The following is a 16,097-nucleotide window of genomic DNA, read 5'->3' as shown; positions in this document are numbered from 1 at the left end:
TGTAAAGTTTTATGCTCACACATAGAAAAGTGTATTATTCAGGTTTTCTAGTTTCCATCAATGAGATATATCTCTAAACCTTACTACCTTCCAAACTGAAGACAAAAATGGCTAACTTCAAAACAAGTATTTATGACGGCAATATGTTTCAAATCTATTATATACATGTAGTTACTATTTGAGCATGCATTTTACACTTTCAAACATAACTGAACATAATCAGTGCGCTTGTTCATTATTTAAGTTGTTGGTGTTCAGTATTGGAAAATGTTCTTTAAATTCTAATTCAATTATGTAGGTATCATGGTAAAATTACTAACGTTCCCATCAACTTGGAAAGTGCTTGAGCATTCTGCCATGCAATTGAAAAATAAATGCATTATTGGGAAGAGATTCCCTTGGAATATCAGCCAGGTCAGTTTTGAACTTTCGATAGCTAATGTTGCTCATCTTCTAGGATTTAATGTGTATCTTTATCACTTCAGTCCCTGGAGATGACAGCATTAGATCTTGGGAAGTCTATCAGGAATTGATCTAGCCGATTTCCTGACAATCTTTCCATGATTCATTTCCAAAAAAAAAAAAAAGATCCAAGAAATAAATGCGGTACCACAAAAAACACTAGAATCTATTGTCTGCCAAATTGTACAATTACCAGTCTCTAACAGTGATTGTTTCCTTTCCTAGCAAATATGTGGAGGTGATGAACTGACAAAAGGGAAAGGGGGGGGGTTATATACTGTTATTTGTTTCTGTTAACCTTTACATGCCTGCCAGTTCACTGTATGAGCCACCACATGTAATGTGATTTGTCCATCAAGTTTTATCATAATCAAGGATGCTTCACCGGTTTGATATTTTGACATTTAGTAAGTAACATACTTTTACAAAATTATGTATTATTACTACCTTTCATCCTACTTTGAATATTTACTTTTGCATTCATTGTGGACGAACATTATGCTGAATTGCTAAATGGGCTGTATAAAATGTTATAGAAGTATGATTACAATCCTGAGTTTCTTTGTTAGTTACTTGAATATACATAAATAGCTTATGTACTAATAACCTTGATCAATCTTGAGTATTTACACCATCATGCATTGTAAACAGTGGCATGGACAGACGGCGAGTATTATAGTATTAACACACATATAAACACACAAAAGCAAGTACAAACATTTTGCCATGTAGTAACACATTTCTATAAAAGATGACTCGTCGTAATTAAGTTTCTTTTTTATAAAAAGACTTGTGAAAAAAATAAAATTTGTCTCAATAAAAACAAACAATTGAGAACAATACTTGAAACATTCATGTTTAAAAGAAATAAGCTGCCACCTTTTGTTATCAAAGATCATAATGTGAGATCTGAGTGTCTTTCCTTTACAGAATTTCAATACATATTGTATATACTTGCCAAAGATATAATGTGCTTAACACCAAAGTTATGTAGTATCAAATATTAAGAATCTACCATTAATATATATAAAAAAAAGCATTTCAATTAATGACTGCAGCTTTTCATAGAAATATGTATTGTACAATAGATTCGTTTTTAATAATTGTTTGTACTGCTGTACATACAATACTCCGATGTTAGTAATATCAATTATAGTTCCATTTTCATCTGAGTATAAACAAGATATTTGCACATCTTGGATATTAATCTAGATAATATCATTTTTAGTTGATTCTCGCAGATTACATGTATAAGGAAGGAATTACATTGCAATCCAAGAACTGTATTCATTTTTTAATTTATTATTTAAGCGAGCGTTCAGGCCCAAGTAACAAGCAACACATCTGTAAATTGCATGCATTGGAATAGGCACTTCAGTCTGTTATAATGATCATTCATTGTGACATGTGCAACTTGTTGTCACTCGGGTACGAAAAGTTGCATTTATTTCTGAAGGCTTGTTTCCAACTGACAAGTATTGTTTCTTGCTTCAGTCTGAAGCTTCTTAAAGTCATTACAATGTCATGCCACAAGCAATGTTATAGTTGAAAATTTAACAATATCCAGTCATGCTACTTAGAAATAAATATATATACACATATGTCGGCATTATTTTAGCAACATGAGCTAAAGATTCACTTTTATTCAGATTGTGAAGAAGTATTTGCCTACATAAAACTTATCTTTCAAGTACAGATTCACATAACGATTTTAATTCTTACTTTTAATTTCAAAATTGCTAGATAAAGTTTTAAGTTAAAAATCAATATGCAGATTATAGCAATTTTTATAGGAATCATGCATTCATTGAGTTAAGACTTGACCTTAATTGGATATATTTTTAAAAATAAACAATACTCTTCATGATGGATGTGGCAAATTTAAGTATTACCTACGTGAAGTTTCGTGTTCAAAAAATGAATACCCTAAACAGCACAAATATTACAATTTTGGCAAATTATTTCTAATTTTTCAGTTGCATTTTGTTATGCAAATTCACAACAGGGTATTGTTTTATTGTATGTGAAGTTTAGTGTTTCCATGTTGCACAATTGGATAGTTTTTTTTTTCGATAAAATTTCCAAGGTCACTAAGGGTACGCCATCTGAAGCGAAGATGGTAGTGCATCACTTCTTTGTTAGTTCCTGGGCGGCGGTATTTGCATTTTCTCCTATTTGGTGGTGCTGGTGTGTGTGTGCTTCCTGGCTTGCGTCGGCTGCTGTGTTTTCTGCTACATCTTGTTGCATGGGTGGAGAGCATCAAGCATCTTTTCTTTCCATGGACTGGAATTTTTTTGAAGGATGGTGTGCCTGTCTATTGTCCGGGTTCACCGCTGGTTTCTGTTGGATGGATAATGGACTGTGTTTCTTTGATAGTGTTTTCAATGATAGAGCAGGTTGGGTGAAGTATGGATGTTGTGTGGAGGTGCTGTGAAAGGCCTGATCCTGGTGTATCTTTTTTTTTGCATCTTTTATGTGTTCATCGGTCCGTACTTGAACAGTGCAGATAGTTCTCCCAATGTAGCTATCGTTGCATTGGCATGTGGCCCTGTTGACACCAGGTGATGCAAGTTCGGGTAGTTAGTATCTCTTGAAGTTTGACAGGACATTTACGATTTAAGATACAGGTTTGTGTGACAGTCTGATGTTGAAGAGTTTGAGGTTCTTGAATAATTTGCCTGATGTGGTGGAGTGATATGCAAAAGCGATCCATTTGAGTTTTAACTAGAGTTGTCTGTCTTGTGGGTGTCTGAGCTGGGATTCTGCTTTTGCACACTACATGGATAGCTCGTGCTCCGTGTAACCGTTGCTTACTCCAATTTCAGTGATGCATGCTATTACATCATGGAGGTTGTCTCCTGTGCAGCTGTGTATGAAGGCTCTGTTGTAGAGGTTCATCCATACTCCAGCATTCTGTTTATGGAGGATGGTTGGATTTTGCATGGATGTACTGTGTACTGGATGCCTGAGCCTGGTTTCCTGTATACAGAGGTGATGAATTTGTCTTGGTGTCATCGGATGCTGAGGTTTGAGAAAACTGAGGTGGCCATTTTCTTGCTTTGGTGTATTTGGTGAATTGTATGTTGGGATGTGTGTTGAATGCAGTTAGGAGGCGTTTAGGTCTTCGTCCTGTTTGTAAATGACTAGGGCATATCTTCTCTATCTTATGTGGAAAAACTCTGGTTGCGTGAGTATTGATTTCTCTGCCACATGTGGTACAGAAAGGGGGTTGCCCATCCCTAGGCCTCCTGTCTTGTGGAATAAACTGTCTTTGAACTGGAAATAGTTGTGGGTGAGGCAGGCTTGTAGGAGGTTGTAGATTACTGTGGAGCCACGTTCTGCCAGACTTGACCAGAGGCACACCGCCCATTCGTAGCCAATGAAATCTGCAACCTCCTACAAGCTTGCCTCACCCACAACTATTTCCAGTTCAAAGACGTGAATCACTACCATCTTCGTCCAAGTGCCGTACCCTTAGTGAATGAAAGCAGTGAGCCTTCGAAATTAATTGGAAAAAAATATCCAATTGTGAAACAGGAAACGCTAGATTTCACATACAATAAAACAATACTCTTGTTATGATTTTGCGTAAACATAATGAAACTATTATTTTGTTATGTAAGTAAATGCTAATCAAAAATTAGTAATAACTTGCCAAAATTCTAATGATTATGCTGTCTGGTTGTATTCGTTTTTGCAGGCTCTGTAGGTTACTATATGTAATTTGTACTTCAGAAATACAATTAAGAGAAATTGTAATTTTTGTTATTTCAACTTCTCATTTATCAGTGGCACAGCAAAACACTAAACAGAAGACTTCGAAATATTTTACATATGCACCAGGTGTTATAATTTAATATTAAGCTATTGTACTTCAGATTAGATTATTGTCCTGTATTTTCTCTCATGTATATTATAAAATGAACAACCATTAAGCAAAAGCCATGTGGATGTCTGAAGGATACTTGAAACAACTGAATACATTTTTTAAAAATTTACAAGTGAGATTCGAACTGAATCATACAAAAAAATAATAACATTCACGAAACAGAATACTCTCTTCAACAAAAATATATTGCATTAGATGCAGATAGCAAGCAAAAAAAAAATCACATTGATTTTAATTTTTCTTATGATGCATGACTAAAAATAAAAATTCAGAGCATGCCATTCACAGTTAAAGCTAAAATTGCACAATTAAAACCAAGTTCATTCACTTTGCAAACATTTGCTTGCAATATATTCACGGGACTCATTTCATGTCAACTGAATATTATGGTTTCTTGTGAAGACTGATACCATACACCCTCACAACACAGTGAAATGGCAATGCTGCATAACCAGGAACATTTGTTACAACTTCACATCGTAGGCAGGGAAAACCCAGCTGGAAATGTCTTGGTTACAGTTCAACTGAATATGAATGGTTTACAGCCAACTTAGTAAGATTCAATTTGAAAAAAAAAAAAAAAAAAAAAAAAAATATAGGATTATTTTATGCGAGAGGAGAGCAAGCATTTACTAGAATAATTATCATTACACCGTTTCTCCTTCCATTATTTCATCATTTAAATCTGTATGGATCTTTCATAGCAAGGACTGCTACTTTTGACTAATCACAAAGATCAGGATGAGTGATGATATGAAATTGATGAAGGGACACTCTTAAAGAACACCAATGCTCAGGCTGGGATTTAAACCTGGGACCACTGGAATCGTAGCATGCTGTGCCAACCACTCTGCTACGGAGGCTGGCACTATTATTTTCTAGTAGTTCCCTAATTGTCCTGATGCACCCAGCACCAAAATTTCGGAGCCTCCTCCCAGAACCACTTGCGAGTGCGCTAACCAACTGGGTATTGGGAGTTCTAGTTATAACACTTCAGTTTATTCAAGTTCGCAATTTTGGTTCCAATTGATTGTCTAAAAGCTCATAAAAAAATATTTCCAGCTGGGTTAAGTATGCTGCTCAATTGGTCACAGTCATTTAAAACATAAAATACAACATATACATAATGCACAGTACATAAAAGGATTACTTAGAAGTCACACACACAGATAGACATATACACACAATCAATTTGTAGCTATGTATTTTTCCAAGTTGTCTTTAACATCAAGCTGCAAACGTGATACAGGACAATTTCGCATGCCTCTGTAATCCATTATAGATGATGATAAGCAAATTGTCCATTGCCATTTGTTTTTATTCTACTCCCTGTGCTGTTTTAAGGGAGATTTCACACAGAAGTGACAGACGTCGCTTGATGATTTTACTAATTGAACACAGGCTTGTGCAGCCTGTCTAGCCGCCACGGTGTGAAACGTTGCTGCTGATTGGCTTGTTCCCAAGCTACATGTGTCATCTGTCTCTTGTTGCTTCAGTGTGAAAGCTCTCTAAGGAATGTAATTCTGTTGACATTTTTATTTCATGATCAACACACTGAATAAAAATTGTGATGGACAATTTCTAGTACTAATGCTTACGCTGCTTGACATACGTTGTGTACATTTGCTGCATTCTCACGATGCCACACCTCTTCTCTGTCTCCCACCATGCAATAAAGCACTGAGATCAACTAATTTGGAAAGACATCACAATTCGGTCTGGAAATTGCTGGAATTTTCAGTTAAAAACTGGTAACTAGTGGCTTGTTTGGTCAGCAGCATAGTTTACGTTGCCGTTTGTCAAATGCGAGAACTTTTCTGAAACAGTTGCAACACTGGGACTACTTGGCGATTGAATAACTGGTGTCTCTCCTTGCAACGTTACACAGTCTGGGGGCTCGTAGAACTTCCATGCCAAGAAATAGAACAATAATGTCAAAGCCTTTCCAATTAATGCTAGCGCTAGCAAGTACCTACAAAATAAGAAAGGAAGAAACAATTAATATTTTCATATGTTCCTAATGTGCAGAAAGGTTTTATAAACATATACCAAAGAAAATTGTACTGAAAATGAGTGATGTATTTATGTATTTTACATCAGGCCCCAACATGAATCCAATTCAACTTTATACACACATATCCATATGTAGGGGGTTGTAACTGCACCAGGCAGAGTTGGGGGGGGGGGGATGTCCCTTAGAGTTGACTGGTAACAAAAACTAGATAAGTAGATACTCTCTTAGCCCATTTATGCATTTTTAATGATATTTTTGTGGAATATTTAATGTGACTGCTTTAGAAAATATTCCCGACCCTCCTTTCTGCTGCTCCACTCATTTTTTTTGGTGCCATCACTAAGGGGGTGGAGTGGGGGTTAGGGCAAGATCCTGTAGAGGTGCATGCATATATACATACATAACACCATTTATGCCCATCTTGCCCTTACCCCCAAATTTATTTGAGAGTGACACTGCTGATTACATGATTTCACTTCAGATTCTGAAAAACTTGTGGCATGCATTCTTCTCATTTTCCTTTGCAGACAAATATTGATCTGCTGCATTGTGTTGCTTAGTGTGGTGTAGTTCCTGTTCTTTGCATGGGTGGAGGGGGTCGAGGAGGGGCTCTGCATCTTTTCTTTTTGTGGCCTAGGATTTTTTTTTAAGAATCGGATGCCATGTTCAGTGTGCCTGTCCATTATCCAGATTCAACATGGGTTTCTCTGATAGTGTTTTCTATGATACAGTTGTTTGGGTGAAGTATGGATGTGGAGGAGATGGAGTGAATTGTGGTGTGTGTGAAAGGCCTGATCCTGGCATGTCTTCTTTGGCATCTTTTGTTGTGTTCATCGAACTGTTCTTGAACAGTGTGGATGGTTCTGCCGATGCAGCTGGCATGGCATTGACATGTCACCTTGTAGACACCAGGGGATGTTAGTTTGGGTAGGGCTCTTCTGATTTCAGATACAGGTTTGTGTGTCAGTCTGATGTTGAAGGGTTTGAGGACCTTGGATAAATTGTCCTATGTGGTGGGGTGGTATGGAAAGCGATCCATTTGGGTTTGGGATTTTGGTTCGGGTTATCTCTGTCTCGTGGGTGTCTGAGCTGGGCTTCTGCTTTTGCGCAACACGTGGTGTAACCAATGCTTAGTTCTACTTCAGTGATGCATGCTATTTTATCATGGAGGTCATGTTCTTTGCAGCTGTGTGTGAAGGCTCGTCTATAGAAGTTCATCCATACTCCAGCTTTCTGTTTTTGGGGGTTGTTGGATTTTGCGTGGATATACTGGGTGCCTGAGCCTAGTTTCCTAGGTACGGAGGTGATGAATTTGTCATGGTGGTGTCTGATAGTGAGGTAGAGAAAATTGAGGTGGCAATTTTCTTCCATTTCAATGGTGAATTTCATGTTAGGATGTTTCTGGTTTAGGTCTTCGTCCTGTTTGTAAATGACTAGAATGTTACCTACATATCTTATGTCAGCAAACTCTGGTTTGGTGAGTATTGATTTCTCTGCCACATGTAGTACAATGTTGAACAGTGGTGCAGAAATGGGGTAGCCCATCGCCAGGCCTCCTGTCTGATGGAAGAAACTGTCTTCGAAATGGAAATAGTTGTGGGTGAGGCAGGCTTGTAGGAGGTTGCAGATTTCATTGGTTACGAATCGGCGGTGTGCCATTACTATGGAGCCACGTTCTGCCACACACTACCAGAGGCACACCCCTAATTCGTAACCAATGAAATCTGCAACCTCCTACAAGCCTGCCTCACCCATAACTATTTCCAGTTCAAAGACAGTTTCTTTCACCAGACAGGAGGCCTATCGATGGGCTACCCCCTTTCTGCACCCCTGATAAACATTGTACTACATGTGGCAGAGAAATCAATACTCACCCAACCAGAGTTTGCCGACATAAAATATGCAGATGACACACTAGTCATTTTCAAACAGGACAAAGACCTAAACTGCCTCCTAACTGCCCTCAACAACATACATCCCAACATAAAATTCACCAAAGGAAGAAAATGGCCACCTGGGTTTTCTCAAACCTCAGCATCCAATGACACCAAGTCAAATTCATGACCTCTGTATACAGGAAACCAGGCTCGGGCATCCAGTACATCCACGCAAAATCCAACCACCCTCCATAAACAGAACGCTGGAGTATTGATGAACCTCTACAAAAGAGTCTTCACACACAGCTGGACAATAGACAACCTCCATGATGAAATAGGATGCATCACTGAAATAAGACTAAGCATCGGTTACACATGTGGTGTGCAAAAGCAGAAGCCCAGCTCAGACACCCACGAGACAGGTAACCCGAACCAAAATCCCAAACTGATCGCTTTTCTATACCACCCCACCACATCGGGCAAATTATCCAAGGCCCTCAAACCCTTCAACATCAGACTGGCACACAAACCTGTATTCCAAATCAGAAGAGCCCTACTCAACTTCAAGAGATACTATCTACCCAAACTTGCATCCCCTGGTGTCTACAAAACCACATGTCAATGTCACAACAGCTCCATCAGCAGAACCATCCACACTGTTCAAGAACGAATCAATGAACACACAAAAGATGCCACAGAAGACACACCAGGCCTTTCACAACAGCTCCACACCACAAATCACTCCATCTCCTTCCTCCACATCCATACATCACTCAACTGGCTCTATTATACAAAACACTATCAAAGAAACCCATTCCATCATCCAACAGAAATCAGTGCTGAACCTCAACAATGGACAGGTACACAAATCCTGGGATACCGTCCTTCAAAAAATCCCACACCACGAAAGAAAAGATGCAGTGCACCCCCTCGTCCCTCCTCCACCTATGCAAAGAACAGGAATTGCACCACATCATCACAAAATACCACCCAAGGATGGAAAGCAGAAAGCACAGCAGACGATGCAAGCCAGGAAACACAAACCAGTGACGTTTAATGGAAGAAAATGCAACTACCTCCCCCCGGGAACTAACAAAGAAATGATGTGCTACCATATCCCGTACCCTTAGTGATTGAAGGCAGTGAGCCATCAAAATTAATTAATTAATTAAAAAAAACTGTCCAATTATTCAACGTGGAAACACAAAACCTCACGTAGCTAATAAACTATATTTCATTGGTGTTGAAACAGGGTGTCTACCAGTCAAGATTGTCGAGAAAAACTCAAGAAATCAATAAGAAAGTCAAGAAATTGTGCTTGTGGTTTGCTATTTTATATACAGGGTGTACACAAATGAATATCAGAGTTTTAAACTTTTATATTTTCTACGCTATACACATTACAAATATGAACCATATATGAAATGAAAGATTAACTCACCAAGTTTCGATTCTACGCATGCGCAAAATTTGTTTCCTGACTGCTGCTTGGCGGAGCCATTCGTGAAGATTGCGACTCCCGAGCGTAAGTTTTTTTGTGTGTTGGAACTCGCGAGGTCTAATTCAGTTGTTACAGTTCAACGGGCATATTGGCGAAGATTTAGAAGTGACCCCCGTCTGACAACAACATTCGTAGGTGGTATAACCAGTTTAAAACGACAGGATGCTTGAGTAAAGGTAAAAGTTCCGGATGGCCGCATGTATCAGGCGAGAAGGTGGAAAGCGTCAGAACGGCTTTCAGTCGCAGTCCTAGACAATATGTGAGGCGGGCGTGTCAAGAACTAGCAGTGCCAACAGTGACAGTGTGGAAAGTGTTAAGGAAAAGACTCCAAATGAGACCGTACCGTCTGCAGCTGTTACAGGCCCCAAAGCCTGCAGATCATTTGGGTGCCAACATTAGTAGGCTTTAGGGCCTGTAACAGCTGCAGACCGTATGGTCTCATTTGGAGTCTTTTCCTACTACAAACATTCAGATAGATTTCTCAGTAGTACAAACCTTGTAAGCTAAGAAAAGTGACCCCCAAGGAGTAAGAAAACTCTTTCAGTCAAAAACTCTTAGTCGTGTGATTTTCAGCGATGAATCCACATTTCATCTAAGTGGAAAAGTGAACACACAAATCTTCGCAGATACGCCCGTTGAACTGTAACAACTGAATTAGACCTCGCGAGTTCCAACACACAAAAAGACTTACGCTCGGGAGTCGCCATCTTTATGAATGGCTCCGCCAAGTGGCAGAGTTAGGAAACAAATTTTGCGCATGCGTAGAATCGAAACTTGGTGAGTTATTTTTTTCATTTCATATATGGTTCATATTTGTAATGTGTATAGCATAGAAAATATACAAGTTTAAAACTCCTATATTCATTTGTGTGTATATATACAGTACCGTGAAATTTCATTGTTATATACCTGTACTGGGGTTTGATAAAATTGAATATTTGGAAATCTAAAATTTTATTGAGTTGTGAAGATTTGTTCACTTGTTTTCTTAAGAATTACATTCTTGTATTCGTGAAGTTTTGTAAAAATATTAAATAAAGTAATGTGGCCAACCCCCATACAGGATGAAGGAAGTCTGAAGCATAATTTTTGCATGCATTAAAATTAGCAAATCTAAATCTCTTGTTAAAGAACTGCTTCAGTTTCCATCTGAACCGACCTTGTAGTAGGGATTTTTCATTGAATAATGTTATCTATCTTCTTAATTTCCAACCTTACCTAAATAGGGGCCAATTAAATAAATGTTACGACAAATAAAGAAAGGCCAAGAAAAAGTCAAGAATTTTGGATTTTTTATTTTGGTAGACACCTTGTGAAACCAGTGACATATTTAGGGGGAGTAATAGGCTTCAGGAAAAAAAGGTCTTACCTGCTCATGTAATAATTGTCATATGCTCTACAGGCACCTCGCTCTCCACATGAGTATTGCCACAAGATGCATGACTCATCTATTAAAGCACCAAAGATCATGGGAGCTGGTATCGTTCCACAAAGACGAACAACCAGCCACTGGATACCCAATGCAAAGGAACGATGCCGATCATGTACGCTCCTGGAGAGAAAAACAAACAAGGAAAAAAATAAGTAACTTCTTGAAACAATTTTTGAAGTTCTTGAATGTTCACATAATCACTAGAGTTAATTTTATTATCTTCAGTCCAACATGTTGGATCCGTGTTTGTAATGTAACAAGATGGAGGATAAAATAAGAAGACAGGATCACACTGAACATGAAAATTGGCTGGCCAGTGGTGTCTACTGGTGGTATCCTACTTCAAACAGTGAACGAGCCACCAAAGACAGAATTTCTTCCCTTGGAAGAGTTGAATTTGTTTTAAGTGTGCTTTATGCACAGAAAGCACTGGGCCTACAATTTAAAGTGGAATCCAAACCACTACGTGCTTCCACTGGCTATCAAACCTGGGACTCCTTGATGAGAAGGCAATGACGTTACCTTGGAAGAGTTGGACAAATAGTTTACTCTATATACGTATTTTACATAAATTATGTGTAATTTACTCACCGGAAAAAACAATCATCAAAACACTTCGATAAATTAATGTGCAAATTCAATGGCATTCTCATGCTGTAAAAATACCAGTGACGTGCACTGAGGAGTAGCTAGTCTAGCAGAGATAGATCAATCAATCTCATGTCTCTAATTATTTTCAAATCACAATATTTATTGTCTTGAAGCCTCAGTTCATATGCAACACTTCTTTACACGCGCTTCTCGTCCCTCGATGTGATCAGCTGGCAAGGCTGGATACCCTAGCTGGCTCATTCTCCACCTTACCATAGGCAACCGCCCGAAGGCAAAGGGAAGATTTCTGCCTGTATCCTCCTCGTCCCCCGCTCCAATGGTTGAAAGACCGTGGTTTCAGGTCCTCCAATCTATCTCCTATAGGACAGATAGGGGATCCGTTACCCTTTGATTCCTTTGTAAACCCTCTAAAGAACTCGGGGGGGGGGGGGGAATTTTCTGCAGTACTTATGTTCTCCGTATTTACACAACCTTTTAAACGTTGTACAATACGTATGTATAATATGGGATGTAGTTTTACTTGTATTATGTGCGGACAAAAATGTTATGGTTTCTTTTCTCTTTGTTTCATATCTGGAATATATAATGATTAAATAACAAATATATGCTCATGCTCTCTCGCGCTCTTGTTTTAGTAGTGTTTCATTTAAATATACAAATAATTTGGCCTCCAATAAAAAATGGGTAAGCTAAACAGTCATAAATACCGATGTATTAATTTGGGCAAGAAAAAGCACGTTCTAATTGTTGTTGGTTTGGCTTATTTTACTTCACCTTTCTGCCACATTTGGTTATCGTGAAAATGAGGATGAGTGATGATATAATGAAATTGATGAAGGGACCTCACAAAGAAGAATTCAGGCCGGGATTCGAACCCGTGATGAGCACGCACTCTTGTTCCTATGTATTGTACTCTGCAGCGAATAATGAAATAATTTGGAATGAAAAATGTATCCCAGAACTCAAAAAGCCAAATGAATATCATTGAAGAAAGTAGAAAAAAGTGTGTTATGTTACCTGTTTATCTCCTCTAATATATTGAATTTTTGCCACCTCCCATTGCTTTTTCTAGCTGTATAGATTTAATTGCGATAAGTAGCTAATGAGCTTATGGAAGTCACGAGGGACAATCATGAACAGAGAACTCTGGACTCCTGATTTCACAGTGCCCTGCAGATGCACTGGGAGGAAATTATCTGTATTCCCCCCCCCCCTTCTTTAGCGTTGCTTTTCCATCACTTTACCTAAATTCTGCCATGACAATAAGGTTGCTTAAATTAAACTGATGAAGAGTGGTTACAAAGAAACACTCATTCACAGGCCAGGGCTCGAGCCCGGATCTTTCAGTAATGAGATCGTGAGATGGAGAAATTAGGGAAATCAAGCAATGCAAATTTCTTGGAAAAACTTTAATTCTATACAAATATGGTGTTTCAATAATCCAATTGAAATTTACGTACCACTGAGTAAATACACAGTTTGCTTTACTGATATCCACGTATCCAAATAGTTGTAGCTTTCCATTCGTCTTTGTTGTCGGCCGACCTCCGTGGGGGGAGTGCAAGTGGCCCCGGATCAGTACCTGGTGTGATGTTTTTCCTACGCTTTTGTATTTTCGCATGGAAAAGCATCACAATTCCTCATTTCTTTGTATGCCTTGCGTCTTGTTTGTTTTTGGTTGATTATAATAGTCCCCGCTAGAGGTCTCCACTGACCTCTCGCTCGGCGCTCGCTTCTCGAGCAGAAGGCTACAGCAGTTCCGATTTCACAAGCTTCGCGAAAACAACGACGTGACTTGGGTCACGAGAGGGAGACAGCTTCATAGTGTGTTGCATGGTTAAGTATGCAAGTTGCCTCGCGGGCGAGACTTAACCTCTTTTCTGACTTCTTTTGCACGCAACCTACGATATATTCTCTCTCCGAGTTTGGACGATTCAACGCGAGGCAGAACTCATTTCTCCCTGACAAACTTTATACGCGTAAATGGAAAGTTGCATTTGACGGATGCGTGAACTTTATCGGCGTCCAGTTAGATTTGGTATTTTTCTCACAACCCGAATCAGGATCCAGAATTGTGACTGAGGATGAGTCGATGGACGTTTCTGGACGTTAAGCCAACGTTCTTTTGACCAACCGTCCTTAGCAGTGTTGAATTGGTGACTGGAACTCCTTGTGCAGTTTAACGGAGGTACGTACAGTGTCGTCTCCCCCCCTTTTATTTCTGCGAAGCCTAAAGATCGTGAACTGTGATAGATTGGCATATCTTTAACGTGATTGAGTCAAAGGTTTAAATGAGTAAAAAAGGACTAAAAGAGCGAGCGGCGGAAACAGTAGCTATTCTAATTTGTAACTAACGTACATTATCTAATTAAACAGTAACGAGTAGTCGTATTGACTGCGTTTCAACAATAATGCGAATGAACTTGCGACGTTTGCGTAATTATTAAAGTTTACCAAGGCGTACGCGAGACACTTGACATGTACCATTGCGACTTCTTAAATGTTTGAAATAATAATCACACGAGGTTGGCACAAGTAAAAATTAAAATACTGGGAGCATCAAATGGGAGTAGGGAAAATAGTATTACTTATTGTCAAAAGGAACGCTATGTGGCAAAACTAGATCATTTATTGATAAATTGTAAATGTTTGAATTTCTTGGCATATTTGGTTTTAAAATGTGTAATTAAAAGGGTTCAATTGGAATCATGTCCGTGTCCTAGTACTTCGTTAAAATTTTGTAATATGCACATACATATATTTCTGACATGTCAAATGACGAATGGTAGAACGACAGTAAGAATTGTTAAAGTTGCGATTGAGATGAATTCTTAAATGATACATAAACTAGGTTTGTACACGATAAAATATTCTTCATGTTGTAGTTATTTGAGAAGTTAATTGTTCTTGTTCAAGATTGAATATAATAAATTTGTGACTCAAAAAATCTTCGAAATTTGCATACTATTCTGTGCCTCCCCTTTTTTGTTTATAAACTTTGCGTAAAGAAAAAGGAGAAGGAACAAAATTATTATTGGTAAGGAAAACAAGTGATGAAGTTTATGGAATGATGTTGATTCTATACATGTATTTATATTTGATTAGTGTGCGTATTTTCTGAGTTGCAGGATCCTTTAACAAATTGGTCAAAACCTGAGTGAAATTTTCCACGATATTTTGTGATCACATATTTTGAATATAATTCCTTCTTTTTTTTTTGTTTGTGTGAATAGTGGATTAGAATCCCTTTCTTTTTCATTGAGTTCACATAATAATAATTTGGTTCTCTCTTGAGACTGAGGCGGCAGCGAAAAACGCAGGCCATAACCCTCAACAATTCGAGATTTGTAACTGTTGGTTGTAGCTTAACCTTAAGCGCGTACATTAAATTGATCCCGGACCTTTCCACGCTTTCCACGAGGCTATATTGCCCTTTTTCCACATACGCAACCAGCAGGTTACAAACTTCCTGGTATCAGAGCAGGTTTTATTAATTTATACACCCCTAATATCACAAAATTTTTTTCCCTTACTCACACTCATATTTTTGGTAGTATTGGTGTTACGATCATTCCGCTTCATAACCTTACACCCCCCCTTTTTTTATGAGACTCCTTCGTACCCTTTTTTTTTGACCATTGGATGTTTTGCCTTTCATTATCTTACGGTATATCTTGATGTTGCATTCTTGCACTTATCCCGTACTTTGGTTCTTATTGGCTTTTCTTTTGTTTTGGCTATTACCTATTGAACATTCTAGATATCTTCGTCGACGGATAAATATCATGCCGCCTCCCTTTCAAGGCCATTTGCATGGGGTTGGGTCAGCTTCTTTTCCCTTCCCGCCCGTAAATATACAACCTTCACCATTTTTACAGACCCCAAACTTACACACACCCAGAGAACTTTTGTTGCCTCCCGATTATTCATATATTACAAATTATATTAGATACACAACTGTTGTCGATCTTTTACGGGTATTACAACCGACGGATGGTTCAGATCCTGACAAGTTGTTCCATTTTTTGTTGAACCTCCATAAAATTTTCAAACTAAATCTAATAGATTTAGAATCTTTACTGTTGATGGCATTTACATCCACACAAGGACCCCTTCGGGACACTTGGTACGATTCTCTTCATGAGAAATTCCCATGGCCAATGTTTATACGTGTTATGTGGTATCGCTTCGTTCCTTATTCCACGATGTTCCTTATTCCACGATGCAAAGGTTGCTAGATAAATATCTTCTTCGTCCTCAGCGAAGTGGTGAATTCCTCTCCACTTATTTGAATGACATCTATGAGACTT

At 38.4% G+C, this 16,097-nt stretch overlaps 1 protein-coding gene across 2 annotated transcripts in view; it reads right to left on the bottom strand.

Moving 5' to 3' along the window:
* Window positions 1-4,932: 4,932 nt before the first annotated feature.
* The window catches only part of Oatp26F (Organic anion transporting polypeptide 26F), a 288,753-nt gene continuing 277,588 nt past the window's right edge, over window positions 4,933-16,097 (bottom strand). The window contains exons 11-12 of one of the 2 annotated variants that reach the window (XM_083126966.1): window positions 11,113-11,295; window positions 4,933-6,323 (exon numbers count right to left, since the gene is read on the bottom strand). In XM_083126966.1, coding sequence (XP_082983092.1) covers window positions 6,107-6,323; window positions 11,113-11,295 — 400 coding nt within the window. In that variant the 3' untranslated portion in view covers window positions 4,933-6,106. The remainder of the gene's footprint in view (window positions 6,324-11,112; window positions 11,296-16,097) is intronic. The other variant, XM_083126965.1, reaches the window with a different exon arrangement.

This window comes from Lepisma saccharinum, chromosome 8, assembly GCF_977018435.1.
Source record: "Lepisma saccharinum chromosome 8, izLepSacc3.1, whole genome shotgun sequence".
Taxonomy (NCBI): Eukaryota; Metazoa; Arthropoda; class Insecta; order Zygentoma; family Lepismatidae; genus Lepisma; species Lepisma saccharinum.
This window is presented reverse-complemented; position numbering and strand designations above follow the sequence as displayed.